At 36.3% G+C, this 22910-nt stretch overlaps 4 protein-coding genes and 1 long non-coding RNA gene across 12 annotated transcripts in view; 3 read left to right on the top strand and 2 right to left on the bottom strand.

Annotated features, from left to right (window-relative positions):
- The window catches only part of LOC100741514 (protein kibra), a 43790-nt gene extending 39410 nt beyond the window's left edge, over positions 1-4380 (top strand). For all 5 annotated transcript variants that reach the window (XM_024370408.2, XM_012390306.3, XM_003492593.4 and 2 more), the window contains 4 exons: positions 65-526; positions 656-871; positions 981-1459; positions 1700-4380. In XM_024370408.2, coding sequence (XP_024226176.1) covers positions 65-526; positions 656-871; positions 981-1459; positions 1700-2165 — 1623 coding nt within the window. In that variant the 3' untranslated portion in view covers positions 2166-4380. The remainder of the gene's footprint in view (positions 1-64; positions 527-655; positions 872-980; positions 1460-1699) is intronic.
- Positions 4381-4614: 234 nt separating this feature from the next.
- On the top strand, positions 4615-18199 carry LOC100748140. Of its 2 annotated transcripts, XM_033323056.1 has the most exons (11): positions 12135-12301; positions 12436-12669; positions 12767-12843; positions 12932-13035; positions 13121-13801; positions 14740-14996; positions 15459-15634; positions 15883-16114; positions 16253-16433; positions 16511-16742; positions 16944-17226. In XM_033323056.1, the coding sequence occupies exons 2-11, from the start codon at positions 12634-12636 to the stop codon at positions 17224-17226; spliced, it is 2259 nt and encodes a 752-aa protein (XP_033178947.1). In that variant the 5' UTR covers positions 12135-12301; positions 12436-12633. The 2 variants fall into 2 exon arrangements, with proteins under 2 accessions (XP_024226177.1, XP_033178947.1); XM_024370409.2 differs by lacking the exons at positions 12135-12301; positions 12436-12669; positions 12767-12843; positions 12932-13035 and adding exons at positions 4615-5369; positions 9252-9564; positions 10031-10208 and having other exon boundaries at positions 13117-13801; positions 16944-18199.
- Positions 7641-9376, bottom strand: LOC112213556. The gene is made up of 3 exons (XR_004462482.1): positions 9247-9376; positions 8360-9151; positions 7641-8273 (listed from the first exon to the last, which is right to left on the bottom strand). It is a non-coding gene; the product is annotated as an uncharacterized LOC112213556 (long non-coding RNA).
- A 57-nt stretch (positions 18200-18256) lies between the features above and the next one.
- LOC100741393 (MTRF1L release factor glutamine methyltransferase) lies at positions 18257-20136 on the bottom strand. Its single transcript, XM_003492592.4, has 5 exons — positions 19725-20136; positions 19302-19390; positions 19028-19241; positions 18650-18903; positions 18257-18553 (listed from the first exon to the last, which is right to left on the bottom strand). The coding sequence occupies exons 1-5, from the start codon at positions 19974-19976 to the stop codon at positions 18310-18312; spliced, it is 1053 nt and encodes a 350-aa protein (XP_003492640.1). The 5' UTR covers positions 19977-20136; the 3' UTR covers positions 18257-18309.
- The window catches only part of LOC100748020 (unconventional myosin-XVIIIa), a 66258-nt gene continuing 63470 nt past the window's right edge, over positions 20123-22910 (top strand). Inside the window, exon 1 of one of the 3 annotated variants that reach the window (XM_024370401.2) lies at positions 20123-20242. In XM_024370401.2, coding sequence (XP_024226169.1) covers positions 20234-20242 — 9 coding nt within the window. In that variant the 5' untranslated portion in view covers positions 20123-20233. Of the gene's footprint in view, positions 20243-20318; positions 22382-22910 lie in introns of those variants that run through there. The other 2 variants (XM_033323053.1, XM_012390301.3) reach the window with 2 other exon arrangements.

Here is a 22910-nt window from a genome sequence, read left to right as displayed (position 1 = left end):
TATATCCTTATTTCTAGTCACTGTATTTTTCCAACTGATTAACTTTTTAACCTTTTCATTGCAGGGATCCGCCCAAGTGTCCCTTGCAGACTTTAGTCCAGAATCGCCAAGCGTGAAATGGTACAACATACTTTCCTTTCGCTTCATGCAACCATCCGACAGCCCGAGCACTAGCACCAGCAATAGCAACAGCATTTCCATCAGCGTAGCGAGGCAGGCCAAACACGACAAACAAGAATCAGACTTATCGGTATATCGTGCTGGACAGAATACGAAAGAAGAAAGCAGTGATGAGAGCACGATTATCAGTTCTCAAACGTCGACTCTGACGAGAAATCAGGGATGCGATGAACTGCAAACGGCAATCTCGTTAAGGCTGGAGGAGCTAGCCAATTGCTTGGGAAGTCCTGAAGAAGAGGATGAGAACGATGGAAGTGAAAGCGGAAGTGAGGACAGTGACGAGGAAGGAATCATTGTAGAATTTACGATGGAAGATAATGTTCTGGAGGATGTGTTAGAACATGAGGTAAATAATACTTTAAGGTACTACCTTCTGGTATATAATTTTCTATGGATAGTTGCCATTAAATATTCTCAAAGCATTTGTTGTAAATTGTTTTCTAAATTTGTAAAGTTTTATTATAAATAATTATAGGAGGACGAGGAATTAAACGAAGAAGCAAGACAAACCCAGGACAAAGAAACTAATACCGAGTGCGTCTTCATCCCAGAACAAGGAAAACAGAGGAAACTTTCGGCAGCCGGTGTCGTTTCTAGTGTTATGCACGATGATAAAAATTCGATCGTAATCAAAAGAAGTCAAACGTTTTCACCCAGTGCTGCAGTCAGCAAAAATCACTATATTTGTCGGGTGAGCATTGCTTTCTTTTTTAGAACATTATCTATAATTTTTAGAAATTTGGTCAAGTAGTCTAAAATTTAATTTGATTATTTATCGTAATCGATGTTTCATATTACAGCTCAATCGAAGCGATAGTGATAGTAGCATGCCGCTTTATCGCAGAGGCGGACCATTTCAACGAAATTCGGTAGAAAGACGGTCTCTTCGATGGCGAAGACCTTTGTCCGCTCTCAGTTGTAAAACTGCCTCAAAAAAGTCTACCAATTTACCACCTACCGCTAGAACCTCACTGGATCTTGAATTGGATCTTCAAGCGCAGCATGCCAGACTGAACAATCTCCAGGATGAGTTGAGTAGATTGCGAGAATTAAAGCAAAGGTTAGAACAAGCGCGAGAAAAGGGAGACACAGACTTTGCGGCATGGTTGTTAGAGGACCACAAGTTCCAGAACCTGATGGCACAAGCCGAAAGTGGAAAGAACGGCAAAAGTGCCGAGGATAAAAGAGTAGAGAAGATGTTGAAGAAAACCTCGAAAGAAATCTACAAACTACGGAAAACAAAAGCTGGGAAAGGAAAACCTGATATTATTTCGTTCAAGTATGTACATTACTGTTTAATACATAATATCTGAAATTTCTATTTTAAATTGTTAGAAAAAAAATTATGCGGAATTTCTAGCGTCTAAATTAAAATTATTCGTCTACTTTTTGACCAATTTTTCAAAACATTAACTTATACCATAAAATGATATTCGATAAAAATATACAATAAATAGTTACATTCACTGGAAATGTTAACTTATAACATTTTTAACATAACTTTAATTTTGCATTTTAGAGAAAAGATGGCTTTCTTCACACGCGTTAATCTCAATGTTCCTGTACTTCCACCCGAAGATTCATTGTGTGAGAATCCATCGTCACCATCACCATCGCTTATTCAGCACAGGAGACACGCCTCGGAACCAATTGCCACTGAATACATGGTTACTAAGCTTGGTGCTCAAGGTGTTTCAAATTTGACCATGCGGTCAAATAGTGTTCCTAGCGGGAATGCGTCCGCGGTGAAGACTGACGGTGCCGCGACCAATAACACGACTACGGTCACGAACGTGATCGAGGACGTTCCGGCCAACAGTACAAATAAATCTGTGAACGCGAAAGGTCGATCTACCGAGGCGAACGTGCATTGTCAAGAAAATGGTCAAGGTAGTGAGAGCCTAAAATCAACCGAAGAAAACGATAGCGAAGAGCCAAGGAGATACGAATACGTCGTCGACAGAGTTCTCGGTGTCGAGGTGTAACGTTTACACCCATATTTTTGCCAATAGACAAATCGTTCGAATCGTTGGATAATTAATGCGTACCAGTCTGGTGACTTTCAAACGGAAACGGAGGATTGAAAAAAAAAAGAACAAGAGAATGTTGTTGTTTCTTTAATTTTTTCGAATTCCAGGTGCCATGCACGATGAGTAAAGAAAAACTAGATGAAGAACGTTTATCGAAAAACACTTGAACGGCATACACATAGTGACTATAACTAGTACAACAAATTGAACGATGTTGCTGATATTTGTTATTGTTTTCTTTTTTTAATTATTGGTTATCGACAACGCGATGCCTTGAGAGAGTCATTCTAGAAAGACTTTTGAAACGATAGAAAAAAATGCGCGAAACAAGCGCTTTGTACATACGAGAATCGTAAATTATTTAAATGAGATTTTATGCGAGAATTATTTAATTTCAATCGATTCCATCGGGTTCCTCTCTTGTATCCCGGTTCATTATTTTACGTTATATCGCTTTGCTCATTTCCCCTTGCATATTCCCTCTTTAGAGCATACATGGCCCCACCGAGCAGCTGGACTGCAATATTGAAAATGTAATAAACGAAGAAAAAGAAAGTAAAGGGAAAGAGGAAAAAGCTGTCGCCCTGGTTGGCTGAACTCTGCCTCGATTCCATTACTGCCATTTCGTAACGTGTTCGCAATTATAATTTCGGATACTCTTCCTTCCGGCTACATCGAATGATATAATAAGTAAGTGTCTTTTTATCGTGTTTTTAGCGACGAGTTGAGTTCAGCTATGTTCCGTTTCAATTAGATTATTCTCACTCGGCTCAAAGCGTGTTGCAAAATATGTTAACGTCGTGAAATTGTTGATCCCTTTATCGACGAAAGAGATATAGCGAGGTCATAAAATTAGTCATAGTCGAAAATACATGGTCTTCAAATGTCGAAGCAAAATTTCGAAGAAGAAAGAAGAAGATCTAAGGGGAGAGATAAGGCGCTTGAGCTTTGCCGAAAATGTAAGATGTCAACTTAGAATTAATACTTCCTTTACAACCGTAGCTTTATTTTTACCAATACAGTGATTATTACGAAATAAAAAACGACGGAGGTTAATACCGCGTAATTTTAATGTATGTCTACTTGATGCTTTAACTTATGACCTCATTATATGACACTGTACATGATATCGATCCAAGCATCTGCATGTACACGTATGTATTTGCGTTAATTCTTTAATATATCCAAATACAGAGTCATTAACATTTTATCGATTGAAAAAATAATTAGGTGTATCGGTAGTACGAATGCAGCGATTACTTGAATTTAACTTTAATATTTCTGTACCATTTTTGCGAGTATATCGAGGAACCTGGTAGAAATTGAATTTTCTTGTGGAGGTTAATAAATGTCTTTGAAACAACAATCATGTAAATAACTTTGTATATACGCATCGACAATCCTGTTTACGCGTCTATAAAATATAAATATATATAGATACAAATTATATACATATATCCATGTATTTACGAGTGCATGCGTGTGGGTCTATATGTTGCAACATATGTTACGCGTATACATGTATGTATGTATCTATAGTGCGTATAAGACAGAGAAATTTATGCGATAAATTTGTATGGTCCGAGAATGCATATTTTTATAGTAAAATACGTGCACAACTTGTACAACAGCTTTTATTACTTCATTGACAACACAGAGGAAGAAACGAAAGTAGTCTGTTCTGTAATAGAATTACGTTTTCAAAGTGCAGGACCTATTACGTATGTATGTATTTAATTAACGTGTTGCATTAACGTATTGTAAACCAATCATTCGACTAGGTGACGTAATGTCTTACGGTGTTGAAATCAAGTATGACAATGATGTCGATGACAAATGTTAAACGATGGGGCTACGATAGTAACTAAATGCGTTTACGATGGACGGTAGCAAAATAAAAAACAACGATAATGCTGTTAATAACGGTATCGATGATAATGGCAATGTAAAGTGGCGGCAATGAGTATAATAGAACATGAAATATGAATCATGGTACTGATATGGATAAGAGTAGTAATAACGATAATAATAAGCTCGTAATGAAATATACACATACATAAACACGTACATCCTCCGAGAAACAACCACAATATGACTTGTAAGTAATAATAATGATTTAAATGGTAGTGATTCATATGATAACGATTAAAAGAAAAAAAAATACAGTATATATATTCTTGCCATATTATTTTGTATCGTAAATTTTGTTTCTCAGACTTTTAGTGATTAATATACTTCTTTTAACTCCTGAACCGTTTTATGTGACTAACTACACAGCAGTGGTGCAATAAAATTATTCTACCATAGTCCGAGTAGTACGAAGATTCGACATATTTTCAAATTTGCAATCTCATATGACGCAGCTATTTAAATGGAATTCAATTTCCGTAGAAATATTTTATTCACCATTATATGGAATAGCGAAATAACAGGCATGAATTTTTTATAATTGATATTAACACACTATGTGGTTTATGATTTCCCACCATCTTAAGTTTTATCGAATTACTAAAATTTTGCTGATGTTTGTCTTAGTATATTCATTTTCAAATCAGAAATAACTAAAAAATGTATTATTATTGAACATAAAATATTTCCAATTCTATTCGTAAATGTCTGTCAACTATGTTTCAATCGAAATATGTCATAACTACAAATATTATATCATTCATGGTGTTTAGAACGAACTATGAACTTAGAAGCTTAACTTAAACAAGGCTAATTTATAAATTTACAATATTTCAAATATTATGTTTGCACCTCTGAATTCTAACTTGGAAGATACGGATATTTGTAGAGTATATATATATATATTTATCGAAGTCTTAAAAAGAAACAAAAGAAGTTGAAATCTTTGCACGGTATTAATGAAAATAACGTAGAAGCAAAGAATAAAATATCCTTGCGCATGTTTGAAAATCACGCCGGCGCAGTGAACGGAGTACTCGAGTTCGTTCGGATTGGCTGAACGGTTCAGTAGACTTGTGGACAACGTCTCACCCCTTTTAGTATAGCCGAGTGCATCCGGCGCGATGTTGTTGTGTGGTGTTTTGTGTACTGCATTGTCAGTTTCCTTCGGTGCGATCGTACAAATTCTAATATTTCTTCTGCAAAACTCGAACATCTCGAAAGTGCAAGCTTCCCTTCCACCGGGAGCTGGTTAGTTTTTATTCCAGAGATACTATAGATTGAAAATATTCGATATCAAGGTTTTGTTGCGTTATACTGACTGATACAATAGGGTCTATGTATATGATAAGGATAATTACGATTAAAATATACTAGGAAGTTCAAATTAATTAGAAAGTTCAAGTTTGTTTTCTTTTAACTTATTCGATAATACGATTAATTTATTCTATTAAAACATTTTTTACATTCTGTTTAATTTTGTCGCTCGTTCGTGTATTTTTCCTTACTTGTCTAGTTTATATACGAATATTTAAATAGTCGAACAAAAAATTGCAAGATTATTTGAATTTAAGAACAAGATTTATCTACTTCGAGAGACAAGATACTCTTACTAAACATTTGTTCCACTCGTCTATACGCGTATCGATTCTCATTCAATCGTTTCTTCGCTGGCGCGCTTTTTTTGAAAACGAGTACGTTCGTGGTAATGAGTTCATCTCTCGAAGAAAGCTTACAATTCGTGTATCATAGAATCCAAGCTTTCGTGACCATGTATATTATTGCAATGCATGTGTTTCGTGGATTACACGAGTGTCGAGTCACTGGGAATCGTGTCACTGAATAATCTAGGTGACAGAATCTCGAAGACGATATGTAATTCAGCGGTCAGCTGTGAATGTTCGTCGACTAATCGATATTATTATCGACACCATGTTTTCCGCACCGGGAATCTCGGTATATATATACATACAATATACATACGCACATGTGGATAGCATCAAGTTCTACGTAAGTACTATACAATTCGCTGACATACGGAGCATTTAACACTGGTTTGAATCACGCTTCCCCCGAACATTCCCACGCAACCAGAACTATCTGTTGGATCCGAATAATGTTGAACTTGAATGCCAAAGACCTTTGGCTAATTACGTCAGATCGCTTTATAAGACGATATTTCGTCTGTAATGTAAATATGCAAACTGTGTTTTATTTAAAATAGAATTTGATACAGGAATGCGTTAAATAACACATAAACATCTCTAAATTTGGCATTAACTTAATATATAGCAGAAATAAATTGATGTAAATAATATTTATCTTACGAGCAAAACATTGGTCTATATGTTATGTGATTTATATTGTCATATGTATATACTTTTAGTCGTATATCTTTTTTCAGTATTTTTATCTTTATACAAATATTTAATTTATTACATAGTAATAAATATAGTAAAATAATTCGGGCTCGCTGTTTATGATTCAAGCATATGAAAAATATAATACTTAAAACTCTAAATTATTTGTTATTTTATTTCAAACCATTAACGAAAGCGACATATTACTAGAAAATAATTTATTTCATTTTGATATACACCTTTTTAACCTGACACTAATGGTACCTGTACCGAAAGCGTACATACTTACATTTTTAAGTTGTAAGGTCGGAAATAAAATGAAAACTACGTTTTATTTACAACATACATTTATTAATAGAAAAACACGAAACACAGGGAAATTTAACTAATAATGGTACATCAGTGATACATTACGAAAATAAAGATAAACTTTAAAACGTAATCTTCCATTTAAATTCTCTTCCTGAATTCTCACTCGTAACGCCAATTAATAGTTAAGATAAAAATAATTAATCAAAGTGATTGATTACTTCGAAACACGTATGATATCAAGTACATAGCGGTAACACGGTATCAGATCATTTCGTTTAAGTTAAAAATGGCGCGACGAGTATCCACGAGCTATTAATTAAAGCAAAACATTCTGTTCAGGATAATGAGCCGATTAGAGAACGTAATTGAAGCTCTCGCAATGAAGTTCGGTGTATTGCACGATAAATTGGAGTTGGATAACAGGTGAGAGTATAACTAGATACGTGACCAGCAATAATTCGTAACAGTGCGCATCGGAAGGGGTTGTAAACGCATGGTCTGTAGCGGAATCGAACTGGTAAAGCCTGGAAGACTAATCAGAATCAATTTACATTATTTTCACCATAGGAACTCGGTTCCCTATCGATTTAACACTACCACCACTGGCTAAAAATATTCAAGGTGTACATAGCAAATCTTTACATTACGCGATGCATGAAAAGTTTGTACAAGCGAGAAGTCGCTATTTGCTAAAATACATAAAGAGGAGGTTTGCGTTGAAAATTCTATATAAATACGTTAGGTTTAGACATAGATGGCCTGATCGAGGAAATACGACGAATGTATTAGAAAGGGAAAGGATTTTTTATATTCACGCTGTACGACAGAAAGTAAAATAAAAAGAATCACGTTTAAACAAGCAGTTTGTTATTTCTTGCGTTTTATAATTTTGTCAAAGGTTCTTCCTAACCTGTTGTTATATTTTACTTTTTATTCTTAGAAACAGTAATGTATCTGTCTGTTTTTTAATTAATACATACGCTTGAAACGATTTCACCGATTATATAATTTTCCAATTTGAAATTATTTTAACGCACCGTGGGGGTAGCGATACTTTGTCTGCTTATAATTCATTTTGAAGTTTTATTCGTCATATGCATAATTCGTGAGTGAAATATGCTAAAGTAAGTATTAGCCAACTTCAAGTGAAATTGAATACATAGGTACTTACCTACCTATTCATGGAACAAAGTTCCAATAAAAGAGAATTCAATGACCTCGTGCAAATTAACGAGCAATTTATAGTCACGCAGTAGCACGACAAACTTTTTGACAGATTTTCTCCTTCTACCGGAAGTTTTCAACTAGTATGTACTCTAATTGGTTACTTCATAGTTTTTGAAGTCGTTAAAATAGTTCCCTACACTTTTTAGCCTGTCTCGCACATGAGAAATTAATCCATCACGATCAATATTAATTGAACAATCGGGATCGCTTGTTGTCTCGATAATATCAAGCCAATTTTGTCGTTTCATAAAAACGTCTAATAATTGTTAATTACGTAAATCGAATAATTATTAATACTGTATATATATATATATATATATATATATATATATGTATGTGTACCTGTTTAATGTCGGGTGTTTAGGACCAAGTTGGTCTATTCGTTATATTTAATGTCACATTGTCTCGTAAACGATTCGCATGACTAAAGGTCATTGCCCTTGTCGACGATAAGTTCCTATGAAAGTGAAGCTTTCACGCACCACCGCTTCACGTTTGTCTGTTCCTCTTTCATAGCAATGCGGAAATAAATATCATGTAATCTGAAATTACATAACCTCAAAAGAATATTTTACTCGCGAGATGTCCTGAACTGTAACATTTCATTGAAATTTTCAAATAATTATTTTGTATTATTTCGCGTATATTAATTTTACGCTTGTTTTTTTTAAATAAAATTGACATTAACAGCTGTAAGCGTAAGCAAGACGATTATTTATATAAAATTATGTTATAACGTTTAATTCTTGATAGATTTTATTTTGGATGCTTTAGCAAAATGTTTTACGAGAATATACTTGTCAACGAATAACAGTTACAATTCCAACGATATTTAAAACAATATCACGCAGCGATTAACCTATATCCTGTATATTAAAAAGAAAAAGGGTATTTGTTCTACTTTTGTAATCAACGCAGTTAATTTCATAAGACAAACCTCGTTTATACATTACCACGTTTACACGATGCAATAAAGACGGTTATCGTTGCATTGAAGCATAAATTTGAATCGATTACTCGTCTCAATCAAACTGAATACTCGAAAATATTTATTCTTCGTACTACTACGTATCGTGAAATACGATATACAATTTCTTGTTCGACTTGATATCACCGTAATCTATCCTCAGTTTGCTAAGTAATAAATCAAATAAATATCATTAAAACGCGCCTTTCACTTCCATCCTTATTAATCGAAGCGTATAATTTACGAGTAAAATGTTTGTTACCTCAGAGGATGAAATTATTCTGATCGAGCATCTGCCAGGACGTCGAGTACATCTGCAAGACTTCTTTTGGTCAGATGCCAAGGATGCCCCACCATGGGTAGACGCTAATCAAGGGCTGACGTTTTACGAAACCAGAACAGTTCATCATACCGTAACATTGTACTCGCCGGCAGAAGACAAAGATAATCACAAACCATTTCCCGATCACGCTGAACCTAACGAACCAAGATGTACTACTTGCATCGAACCAACGCCTAGATTGGACGACGACACGGACCAAAATATCGGTGTCCTTATCGGAGAAGATCCTGGTCCAAGGTGTGTATTTATTTGTTATTTTCCAGATTGCGAGTATTTATGCGTCTTGTGCACGAATATTTTCACACTTGGTGCCATCCGATCAAAATATAAATATTTTTATTACACTTCCAACGGTATGTTAGAAGAATGTTTCTCTACTCTTAATTATCGTGTTTCTTGCCATAACCGGGACTAAGTGTTTCGGTAAATTGAAACTGAATATATATGCGTTAATCAGACTCCGTGTTTGTTTCTAAGAAATAGCTGGCACTACAAAAAACCTTTATAAACTGCAAGAACGTGACTGGAAACACACGTTCCAATTAACCTAACATCACAACATTGCACAGGCGATCGTATCCAGCGTTCGTAGCTTCGCGTTTTCTTACGGACAAGACATACATAATTACGTTATAAGTAACGCCACGAACAACACTTTACGCAGAATAATTGAAATATTCTTTTTTCGTTCTCCACGATTTAGATACTGGTTGCTAACAGTTCTTCGGGCAGGTGAAGCCATACCGCCAAAAATCGAATTGAAACTAGCCCGATTGTATAAGACTGCGTTTTCGAGGCAGCAGCATCGTCATCTTGGACTTTCACAGACGAACACACGATTTCGAAGAATTACAAGAGGGCACGCGCTTCTTAGAAACAAGGTACGCTTGCTGAATCAACGTACAATGGAACCCAACCTAACCCCAATTTGGCAGACGCGATCATAAACGTTCATAGATATATCCTCTAAATTCATTAAAATATTATCACCATACAGCGATGATAAGGTGAAATTAATCGCTATTACACTCTTCGTCGTACATTGTCCCGCTCCTTGTCTAACAGGAGCTGAGATACCTCCACGCACGTTCTATTCTCCGCTCCTGTTACTTTCTCGCGATTCGACTCCGATAGATGGCAACACTGTTATACGTATATCTATCCTTGCCACGTAATATCGCGCTCCATGTCTATTATCGATGATTAAAGAAGGTCGGAACTGCGGGAAAGTAACAGGAGTATAGAATGTGCAAGGAGGTATCTCAGCCACTGTTAGACAAGGCGAGCTGTATTGTCCGACAAGGACGGACATACGTGACGTCACAGACAAGGAAAGCTATATTGCGCGAAAAAGTACTTCTCCCTTTAGTTTCACGATTATTCGTTAATTACGCTTTTCCCTGATAAAATTCATGAATTTTCAGGATCGTACTACAAAGGCAGAACCTCTGGCAAGGTTCACAGATCGATTTCGACCGGAATTTCCTTTTAATTAATTAGCTACATGTCTGCGATTGTCCATAAATATTAACCTTTTGCTGCATCAATTCGCACTCTAAAGAAATGTGGAAGCTTCCATAGATCCTGTACTAAATTCTTCGTGCGTAAAAGTTCATAAATCAATTACGCGTGGCGAAAATTTGCGGCGTGTCCCTGGGTGACGAGGGGATGTCGTGGATAGTCGTCAAAAACTGAATAATTAGGCAGAAATTTTGGTCGAAATCGGTGCAAGACCGTTCTCAGAGATCCCCTCTATATTCTTCGATTCTAAAAGCGAAGGATTTTGTAGCAGGAACAGAGCAATTGATGAAAATTCGAAGAATTAGAGAGAGAGAAGCATGTGTGTCCTTATCGCACGGTAGTGCGCTCCTTGTCTACGATCGATGCTGCCATCTATCGAAACCGGCTAAAACTGCAAAAAAGTAACAGGAGTATAGAACATGCGAGGAAGTACTTCGACTCCTGTTAGATAAGAAGAGGTATATTGTGCGACAAAGACAGACATACGTGACGTCACAGACAAGGAAAGCTATATTGCGCGACAAGGACAGACATACTTCTCACTCTAATTTCACGATTGTTCCCTCATTACTCTTCTCCCTGGTAAAAGTGATGAACTTTCAGGATCGCAAGGCAAAGGTGGAACCTCTGGCAAGATTCACACGCCGATTTCAATCGGAATTTACCTTTAATTAATTAATTATGGACATTTATCGTAGCTAACGTCGCGGCTAGTCCGGTACTGGTCTGCGATTTTTTACAAATACCAACTTTACGCCGTATTAATTAGCTCTCTAAGGAATCGTAGAAGCTTCCTTAGATCCCGTAGTAAATTCTTCGTGCATAAAAGTTCGTGAATTAATTACGCGTGAGGAAAATTATGCGAAAATTTGCGGCGTGGCCCCTGGCTGACGAGGGGACGCCGCGGATAATCGTTAAAAACTGAATAATTAAGCAGAAATTCTGGTCGAAATCGGTGCAAAACCGTTCTCAGAGATCCCCTCTATATTCTTCGATTCTAAAAGCGAAGGATTTTGTAGCAGGAACAGGGCAATTAATGAAAATTCGATGAATTAGAGAGAGAGGTATGTCCGTCTTTGTCGCACAGTAGTGCGCTCCTTGTTTATGGACAAGCCATGCCCTGTCATCTGTGTGTGGAAGCTGGAACATAAAAAGTTATAGTGTGCGAGAATAGATGGCAGTCGATGCTTGTTCGCAGACAAGAAACGCACTAGTGTTTTAGAAGGACGGATATATATTCTCGTCACAGGTAAAGAAGATTGAAAAATTAGTTCCGCTTTCCACCGCTATGCGGTGATAGCATCGCTGTCCCTAAAAATATGACAGATTATGAGTTATTAAGATGATGTAAATTAAGATGAAGCGTTCTTAGTAGAAAATAACATTTTCGTAGAAGTAAGTAACATAAAGTATACTTCACTAAGGCTATGGATTTAAACCAAAGTTATCTATAGTATGTAGATAATTTGTAGCTTACGTACGAATGTAACTATGGACCTATCTTAAGATTCGATTTAATGGAAAAAGTCGAACAAATTTTCTTTATTAAGAAAGGCTAATTAAGAGAATTCATCTGTGAACTTTTAGGTTTGCGTCTACCGGATTGTATCATCAGCTTTCTTCCTACCTTTCTTTCAGTCTACAAACTGTAAATATAAAGATTTAAAAATTTTGCGTGATAGATTGAAGCACTCGTATGGATAGTATTTAATTGTTCGGAAACTACGTTCGAAATATGAATCGTAATTTCTCGTCGACGTAGTTAAAGGCGTAAACCTCGAATAAATGTATACACGTACAATGCAAGTTAATTGCGCGAAGGTGAGAAACTTTTATTTTTTAATTTCAAAAGGAAAGAATTGTCTCTCTAATTACCGAATATTCGTTAATTACTCTTGCTTTTAAATCATAATTTTAGAATCTTGGAATAAAAAATGGCTGCCAGACAACATTCACATACATAGCTTTCAAGACGAATCTGTGTTTAACCAATTGGTTATTAACAATTATTTCATAAAATTGGCACCACTAATATACACGAGTTTTTATTAATACGGAACTTTTAAACGATTTCGATTTACAGTCCGTGCAATCATAGAAGCTTCCTTAAACCCCGAGCATTCCATAACCTTCACCTTCGTATTTCTACAGTAACAGCGAATAAATTTATGAGAGTTACTTTTAAAGGTTTATATATATATTTTTTTAAATACAAGGTAACACGGCAAACATACAGTTGCAATAAATATTTCTCGAACGTTGTTTCAGCCAGAGATCGCCGGTCAGGGAGAAATACCGCGAAACTCCACGATCTCATCGCCTAAACTAAGGATTCCAGGGAATTCGGAGTCTCGGATCTCTACGATGCCAAACCAAATAAAACTACTTCAAGTATCCAGCTTCAAAAATACTCTTGTCCCAACGACGACAAGCGTTAACGATGTTGGGAATCGCAATGAGCAAATTGAAATGGACGATTTTCAATTAAAAATCACAAAATCGAGCCTCGTCGAAGAGAAAGTATCGTACGATAAAGATCTATCTGCAACCACGTCGTTAGACTTTAATGAAAACACGACAGAATATCCTGGTCAACGATCGTTGCAGTACGATCTATCTTTTAATTCGTCTTCTGATCTTTTGAACGATCTTCGCGATCGTACGAACAATCGTGCTACGTCAAGGGAAGAAATATCAAACGATGGCGGTTCAGACAGCACAAATACAAGCAAATATTCCGAGTTACGTTCATTGGATCGTTCTGGCGACGAGGCTGTCCAAGTTAGAATGCAAAATACAAGTGTAACGGACAGTGGGGCTACGAAGTTGATTTATTCGGTTCACCTAGGAGGGAAACCTGTACCCGCAGAAACAGCTGCCAGGGATATGGCTCTTTTGTCACCTCAAGAGGTTGCATTGGAACTTGGCGCGCCAGTTCTTATTCAAAGCGAACGTAAATATTATACTTGTAGTTCTTACTTATAGTAGTATAGTATATTATTATTTTCCATCAAGAAGTAAGATATCTTAGCACCGCTTTTTCGTAATTAGGTGTGCGAACGAATGATGCGAATTTTCCAGTGAGATTCCAAGTCTATTCAAAAAGAAGGTACAGCTGGTGGTTCGATCAGAACATTTGCCATCGCTCTTTATGATTTTAAGAGACGATTCGCACGGTCGGGTCGCGTCGAGTCAGGTCAAAATCGCTTACAGGTAATTCAATGAGATTATTCGCAGTTGGAGGTTCGGTTAAGTCGAATGAGAATCTCTTGACTCGACGTGATCTGACCGTATGGTTATCGCTAGTCTGAATCAAACTAGAGCCATCTATGAATTCTTTCATTAAGTTCTGAATGGCAAATCACGAATTCTCTCATGGAAAAATGCTGCGTCTCTAGACAAGAACCAATCGCCGAGTCATTTCTCTATCTCGTACGTTAATTGAAAGTGAGTATCGGATGAGACGTGTTACGTCGATCAGAACAGGTAATAATCCTAGGGAGTAACGTCTAGCGAATAAGTTGGCTGCTACAAGGTATCCCAAACGTGATTCATTATGACAACATGAACAACTTGAATCTTCTTTAAATAAACTTTGAGTTCCACTGACAAATTTGGATTATTCGTTTGCACGTCTAGATTGTAGGTGTATTTATTAATATATAATCTAAATAAAATTTATCTTCTTTTTTTTCATTAAAATGGGTACGAATATTAATATCTACAGGCATAATGATCAACTTTTAATATATAAAAAGGACACTTAATATATATCTTACAGTATATCCAATATATTAATATATTACATTCCTTGTTTTAAATAGTATTGATTTATAAGCATTTTGAGTTTCAATTGAGTTTCAAGTTACTTTGCATTTTTTGTGTACATAGCGTACTTGAAAGAAACACGACCATTGGCTCTTTCGAGGAAAAGGGATGCATGGCTATTAATCGGTGCAGCAAGCGCTGGTTTTATTCTGTTAGCATTCGTTGTCACGGGATTAGTTCTCGCAGCAAAAAGGAAACGAGCACACAGCGCTGTAGCTGCACCACCGAGTCATCATGTTTTAAGAAAGAAACAAGAATATATACAAGCAGCTGCTGGTCTTGATAATAATGCTTGTTCGACATCCGAAATGGAAATTAAGGTATGTGAGAAATTAGAGTAGCAGCATAGGAAACGTGAAATAATATTATCTAAAATAAAACGTGATTGACTGTCAAAAATAAAAAAAAATATAGCGATTAATAGACTGTAAATTTTCATATGCATTTGTGCTAAATTGAAAAATGCAAAGGTGTAAAGAGATTTAAAGTACTCATTTAGCGTATAGGATAAATATCTATTTAGATTCTCACTTTAAGCACGCAAGCTATGGCCACTAATTTTGTTAATAGTTTGCGTGATATTGAACATAAATATAAATGAAAAAGTCCGGAATAGTAAGAACATTGTCCAATAATCGAGCCAAATGACTAGCTGGAATTATAGGGACAGACTGTTGCATTTATTCGACTATTGACTTGGGGCAGATATTCAACCTTCGTTTACTCTGATTTATTGCGAAGCAACTCTATCGATCTACTGCACATCCTATCCTTTTTCGCAGACTGACGGTACCAGTCAGAGACAGACTCCTGGAAGTTTATCGAGGACTCCGGTGTCTCTCGAAACCCCCGACAGTCTCGAGGCAGGAATTCATCAAGTTTCGAGCGACAACGACGAAGAACAGAAAAGTAAAACGCTAGAACCGAGACCGTGGGAATACTCCTCGAAAAGAACCAGGTACATCCAAGTGTTAATTGCAAGATAATACAAATTTCATTTGATAAAATTTCTTGGTTTGTTTTCAAGTTTAACTGAAGTGCCATCTTCGTATTTTGAAATTTCTAATAATGTTGAACCATATCTTAAGATCTAATTTTTTTCTTTTAAAGCTTTTAATTATATTCAATCTTATCTTTCTATCTTGATACTTCTGTAAACCTGTAAAAAATATAACGCGATATTTAATTGTTATCTTTCAATTATAGAATGGCACATGGAAGAATGTCACGAACAAACGCTGTCGACACGCCTCGAACATCCGATTCAATGGATGTCATTGTCGATCATCTAGAAACATTAGATTCTTTGGAAAAAGATTACACGAGGCAAGAAGAAGCCACTGCTTCACCGCATTCTTACCTTTCTATGCCATCTTGTAAGCCATTCCCCAGCATGAAAAGTGTTGAACCACTTTCTAGAGTACTCGAACCAGTTATGGTGAGCAAACCTTAATCTTGCAATAAAAGTTGTAACGAAAACATGACATAAAATTATTCCAACGAAAACATATTAAATATTTAATACTTCACGCGTACTTCTCACAGATTTTATGTGTTCTATATTTGTTTTATTTAGGTCAAACATCTAGACATAGACTCTCCAGAACTGGTAAGGCGAGAAAACGATCGTTTGGGTCTTTATACGGGTGATGGTGTGAATGATAAATTTTTTGCACGAACTTCGAGTGCTGTCAAAGACCCTGGAGTTATAGGACCAATAGTATGGAATCTTCGGCGGCAAAACTTGTCTGCAGAAGGTATCTCTTTCAGCCCATTTATTCTAGTATTTTCCGGATTAAATTTTCTTATTACGTAATTTGAACTGTGATTTAAGACAATGGTACATCCGGAACAGATGTTGATCCAACTTATGCAATGCCATCCGGTCCTGTGGGGAAAGCAAGGAGAAGACTTCACGAACTCCTGGAAGATTCTTTCAGTCTCTTTGGAAGTAGAGATGCAAAATCGGAAGCACAATTATGCGCCACAAGACCAACTTCAGCAGCACGTGCACCGGATATTCTCACGATATTTTCCGAAACTAAAGGAAGAATCACTCATGCTAGGTATTTTTATTTAGGGATTGTAATTGAGAAGCATTCTGAAAAAAGCTCTGCTAAATTAAGAGTCTATATTATAATTATTAATTACAATATAGTTAGCGTTAAAAGTCAGAGACAAAACTTGTCTAGAAAGCTTATCGATTACTTTTTTAGTATATTCTGTTTAAAATTCATGTTAATGTCTGTATTTAATTTCGTCTTTAGTCCTATATCTTCACCATTAGCGGAAATGCAGGTTCGACCTCGTACGTCGTTACCGGTGAAATCCAACGACGGTGATATTGCAGAAAATGGACATTTCCAACCACCGCGATCTCGCAGTGGTTGGGGTTCCAGACCACTAAGTGCTGGTCCCTTTCATAGGCCTAACTTGCCAGATGTTGATACGAGGCGTATACTTGTCGACAGCCAACTTCCACCAGAAGATCCAGCAGTACCGTTAATAGCTTCGATTAAAAGAGAACTCGAAAAGTTTTCTCCGCAATAAAATAAATAATCGAAGGGGTAACGACATTAAGCAATAACAAGTATTAAAAACTAAAGTACAATTGAGTTAATTCGAAGATTGACGAACGTGCAAACTCCAATTATACTTCCTTCACTGATTCTACAGAGATTGATATTATTGAGGATATTCTAATGAAGAATTAATAGAAAGATTTTCCTGAGACTGTTATTTATAAGTGCAATCAACTACTGCTGATTGACAATTGCTAGTACAACATTAATTTCCAGCAGTTTCAATCTCTAAGAAATTAATATTACAGCGGCTCTGTTGAGCTGACTAACCGAGTTAACAATTACCAAAGAAAAAACGATATTTATAAGATGGATAAAAGACATGAAAATCAGTATTTGAAATTACATTTATAACAATTGTAAATATTCAACAAATTTTTATACGTACGTATTCATTGAATTCATTCACATCAATTCATTCATGCAAGTAATATTTTCTTGAAAGACTGGCGAAAGTAAAAAATTATTATAAAATATCTATTTACACATTGTACACATATTGATGCTATTATAGTTATTATCAATTTATCGTTAACGAAATGAAATGCTGCTGTTTTCATGAAGATAATTAGAAAGGAAATGACTTTTTAAAATAGTTTTTTTAATATATTTTTGTTATATTTTTGTTTGTACAGATAGCAAGGTTAAAAGAACCAAAAAGACACTGTTACGATATTCACTATCAAATTATTTATTTTTTAACTAATACGCTTATTGTATTTTTCGTTTCCCATTGTATATATCACGAATTACTGTAAGTTAGCTAATTTTAATGCATGATCATTTGACATAAAGCGACCATTTCTTACTAAAAACTTTAGAATTTTTTAATTTTAAGAAAGTACGACTTTATAATTAATTCCATCCAGTATAAAGATATTTTTAATCCAAGTATACTCTAATAATGTATCAGAAAACAAATAAATTATTGATATTTTTAATTATCTACATATACATATATTAATTAATTCTATAAACATATATGAAGAAACATGTAATGTATTTTATTTTGATTTATTTATTGTAAAAGATATTTGTACATTAAACCCTTTTACGAGAGTTTCACTATCTCAACAAATCGATCATTGTTACAAAAATCTTTGTATGTATGTGCGTACTGAAGTTTAAGAACTGAATATTTTTTTGTAAAAAAGCGTATGTATTCAGGATGACTTGTATCAACTTCTAAAAGCAAACGTCCTCCCGGCTTTAGGGCTGTAGCAGCATATTTTAGTAAAGGTTTAATGACTTTTAAGCCATCGTCTCCTCCATCAAGTGCCGTTAGATCTTCGTAACTGAAGAATATAATTTAAATTATAAATATTATATATATGTGAAAAAATATTAATTTATAATGTTTAAAATACTTTTTTGACTTGATATTTATTTACATCTTAATTTCTGGAGTTAATGTAGGTATCTGTTTGGTCGGCACATAAGGAGGATTACTAACTATTACATCGAAAATTTTCGAATTAAAATCGAGATCTTTGGTTTCACTTAATGCGTTCGATATTTCTATCGATCCATCGTCTTTCAGGGCTGCATGCACAACTGCAACTCGATCTTTTAAATTTAACCTATCTCGATTTTCTTTTGTTAATTCGCACGCGTCTGGATTTGAATCGATCGCTATACAATTAACCTAGAAAAATTGGTCTAGTTTTACGTATGAATCCTATTTGCAATAGTTATCAGAGAAAATGATTTCCAATAAAAGTAAGTAAATATATGCAAGATAGATAGCAATTGACTGATATAATAGTTACTGTTTTATCAGCATGAGCGATCGCAAGAGATATGGCTCCAGAACCACATCCAACCTCTAAGATTTCTTGTTTTTTATTTTCAGAAGAACGTAATGCTTTTAAAGCATAATGAACTAACATTTCAGTTTCTGGTCGTGGAATGAAAACTGGCGGAACTAATTTTAAAGTAATATCTTGGAAGTCCCATTCTCCTATTATGTATTGAACCGGCATTCTGTAAAGATTCGATTTTAGCCAAAGAATGATGAACAACAATTCTGTGAAAACTTTTTACCGAGATAATCGGCATTCGCACAACAAATCCAGTGTATCGCGCTGATCCGACGTAAGTCTTTTACTTCGCGCGTTCACAACATCTAATATCTGAAAATAAATTTTCGCTGAAATCCTATTTTTAAATATCGAATTTAATTACAAAGCAAATTTCATCGTTTTCGTAAGATTAAATAAAAATTGTATAAAAACAACTTATGTGTATGTATTTGCTTATATATTTTTTAAATATTATTTTACTTCGTACTCATATATACTCCATTTACAGGAGTAAAGATTATAACAAGATTTAACGAAAGAAAATATGTTTAAAACAATGAATATCAGTTGATAATTATTTTAGTGGTTGGTGCTGGTCATCATGAAAATACGAGAAAGAAGAATTTAAATTGTACGAGCATTGAATGCTTGGTAATGGTAATACCTTCCTAGTGCCTATAACGTGTGCAACGATGTGTTCGATCGATTCTACGGGTTCCGGAATACCTTCGTTCTTAAACCGGTCGCTCCATTGTTCAATAATTTCACCAACAGTAGGACATTGTACGTTCGTTGTGCACAAACTTCGCGTTGGTCGACTAAACGTGATAATTTTACCTTTACTACACTGTATACATGTTTCGGCACTTACAACACTGAAGAAAGCACGAGCACTCGAAAGACATCGAAGCAACATTATGTTTCATATAGAATAAGTTGTCGTCACCATCAAATTGTGTTCATAACCAACAATTATTTCACGCGATATACGAAATATCAAAATATCCTCCATTTATTAAACTCACGATTACCAGGCACGAATCACAATTCGTTATTCGTTCAATCCTGCTATGTGCTGCCAGCTGTTGAGAAATATATTTAATTACATTTTCTCGCAACACAACGTCGATCGAGCAGAGAAAGGATTGACATTGAAGAAGCAATGAGATATTTATGGGGCAGGTAAATCACTATATCAACATATAATTGTAAATGCTTACAATTACACAATACGTACATGAATACGAAAACTCATTAAACATGTGAATGAGATACACGGATTTCATAAACGATACAAGGCAAAATATGTGTTGCATGTCTGGAAAACCTATTTTGTTGAAATCGTTGTTATTTCGTAATATTGACCAATTAAATGGTTAATATCACACATGTCAGTCTTTTTTAATTCATAAGAAAGATTCGTCTTGCGTTCAGTCGATAACGTATCATCGATTAGGGGCGCATGCGCAGAATTGTATAACGGAAAGAAGGGTGCGGGCCTATAGGCCATGATTCGGTTTAGGACGCCAGCAGTCGCCACTGGTCCAACTCGCAACTTGCGACTCAGTCTGCCATGACAGTCGTCGGTGTCACACGAGTGCGCCGTTCAACTTCCGTCTATTATTGACTGTGTCTTTCTGACAAAGGGAACGATCCAATGGGCTAGGCTGTTATACGCTCCGACGGACACGTGTACCATCGTTTTCGAGTGACTATCGTATCGAACGGTTTGGATCTGGAGAATTATACGAATTGCACGCGTCTTTGGCCTAGTGAATGGCGGCGGGTGGTGTGGTGGCGGTGTTGTGACGTGTGTCTCGTGCTGCGTTGACTGTCAGTTTCGTCGTGTATCGAAAATCGCGTCGGTTCTGGATCTCGTGTGACATCATCGATCGTTGTTTACGATTCGCTCGATTGTATCGCAAACAACTAACCGATACACACGCCGCCCTGTCGCAACGCTTAACATTCCTTTCTATGATTGTACGGCATTTGTTTACGAGCAGAAGCTTTCCGTCGCTTAAAGAGCGTGAGAGTAAGGTGTGGTGAAAAATGACATGTAGATTCTCGCTGCTCTTTCGCTCTTGCTTCTCTTTCTCCTTTCCAACCTTCCCCCCTTCCTCTTTGTTCTAGGCACGCGTATTCCTATCCTTCCCTTCCGCCTTCACCCGACGGTATACCGGCGACTCGAAAGCCTCGCGAAGGTAAAAGTTCGCTGTCACGCGCGATTGTCACGATATTGTTTTCACACGGAACGATGCTTTCCGGTGATGAAATAACGGAGAAAGGAATTAATACGATCAGCCCAAGAATAAACTATCGAAGTGTATAAAAGTTGTGCTTTCGATCAATCGTCTTGCATCATATACGAAAGAACACTTTCAATTAGCTTTAACCAAGAAGAAGAGAGTGAGAGAGAGAGAGCCATTCTTCTGTTCATAAAGAAACAACGTAAGAAATAAAGCAAGAGGAAGAATCTTGTAAAAAAAAATACAGTTTTGGAATATCTTGCTTGGATTAAATGCCGGAAACGACCGGCCATGAAGAAACAGTTTGCTCTGGTAGGTTCACGCCCCTTTACGCGTCACGTCTCACCGTACCGTCAATCATCGACTGAAAATCTATCGATGTATTCGGTGTTTCGTGATCCGTGTCGCGTGAAAACCTAGTACTTAAAAATTTATCGAGTGATGCGCGAGTGTTGCTTCGTGTCTATCGGTACCGTTTCGATGTGGGAATAGATCGAAGCGTGGTGAAGAAAACGTGCCTCGTATTGTATCGTAAAATAACGGGGCATCGAAAGTGACGTATCGTTTACTCGGAATTCGTTCGTGACAGGGAATTTCCTGTTACCGATTTGCGCTCGCTTGGCGCGTACGCAACGTTGCGCGAGCGTGCACGCCCCTCCTCCCCTTCTTCCTCGTCGTCTTCAGAGTGCGATCGTGTATAGCCGTCGTAGGTCGTAGGGGAGTGATTCCGTCGGTTGTTTAGTGTTTGCACATAAGCGGCGGTGTGACCGGGCACACATAGTCGTTTCGATGGACAGTGTCGCGTTATGCGCGCGGGTCGAACCGAAATACGCGACACGGCGTGAAACTGTGCACGCGCCAGCTATCAATAGAGAAGAGATATCCTGTGTTATCTCTTTCTCACATTCGACTCAAGATCCGTGCTGTGAATGAGAAGATGTTTAACTTTATGAAGAAGGCTGCGGAGAAGGACGACAAGGAGAAGCGGAAGCGAGAGAAGAAGGAACGAAAAGATGTCAAGAAACGAGATCGCAGTAGTATGTCCGCTGAGGAATTGCTACGTTTGGATGAAGTACGTCTTTTTGTTTTGTTTGTTTATTTTTGTAAATTAATCTAGTTGAAACAGTAGGTTGAAGGTATTAGATATATGAATGATTAACACATAGTGTTAGTTTATTTTTAGTACAGTATTCTTCTCTTTTGGTACATGAAATGCGTAATATTATCTTGTTAAGATTTATCTCGTTCGTCCGATAAAAATTTGTCGAGATACGTCCATGCCGAATATGTTGAATGTTGACCTTTACGCGTTCCTTTCGTTGTGCTTATCTACAAAGTGGATATAGCGCGCGGATAATTCCTACGATTTGTCGAGTTTGAGTCACCCCAATCTTCATCTTTTATCTATGAGTTCTGTTTTTTTGGGAGATTCGAACACCTTTAAAGAAGTTTGTAGGGTAGCGGTTTGACGAGTGGTATGTGTTCACCATAGTAACAGCATACCACAGATATTCCGTCATACGCTTTAGAGGAATTTTCCGGCTTTATTTCTTTTCTCTTCAATGTGTATATTTGAACCTTGATATTTAATACATTTTTCT

This window comes from Bombus impatiens, unplaced genomic scaffold, assembly GCF_000188095.3.
Source record: "Bombus impatiens unplaced genomic scaffold, BIMP_2.2 scf_0765, whole genome shotgun sequence".
NCBI lineage: Eukaryota > Metazoa > Arthropoda > Insecta > Hymenoptera > Apidae > Bombus > Bombus impatiens.
This window is presented reverse-complemented; position numbering and strand designations above follow the sequence as displayed.

Coding starts and splice junctions, on each gene's coding strand:
- LOC100748140 (XM_024370409.2), top strand. CDS start 5,243: ATGTTGTTGTGTGGTGTTTTGTGTACTGCATTGTCAGTTTCCTTCGGT. Junction 5,370..9,251: donor TTCCCTTCCACCGGGAGCTG/GTTAGTTTTTAT, acceptor TTGTTACCTCAG/AGGATGAAATTATTCTGATC. Junction 9,565..10,030: donor GGAGAAGATCCTGGTCCAAG/GTGTGTATTTAT, acceptor TCCACGATTTAG/ATACTGGTTGCTAACAGTTC.
- LOC100741393 (XM_003492592.4), bottom strand. CDS start 19,976: ATGTTGCTTCGATGTCTTTCGAGTGCTCGTGCTTTCTTCAGTGTTGTA. Junction 19,391..19,724: donor ACGTTATAGGCACTAGGAAG/GTATTACCATTA, acceptor ATTTATTTTCAG/ATATTAGATGTTGTGAACGC. Junction 19,242..19,301: donor TGCGAATGCCGATTATCTCG/GTAAAAAGTTTT, acceptor GAATCTTTACAG/AATGCCGGTTCAATACATAA.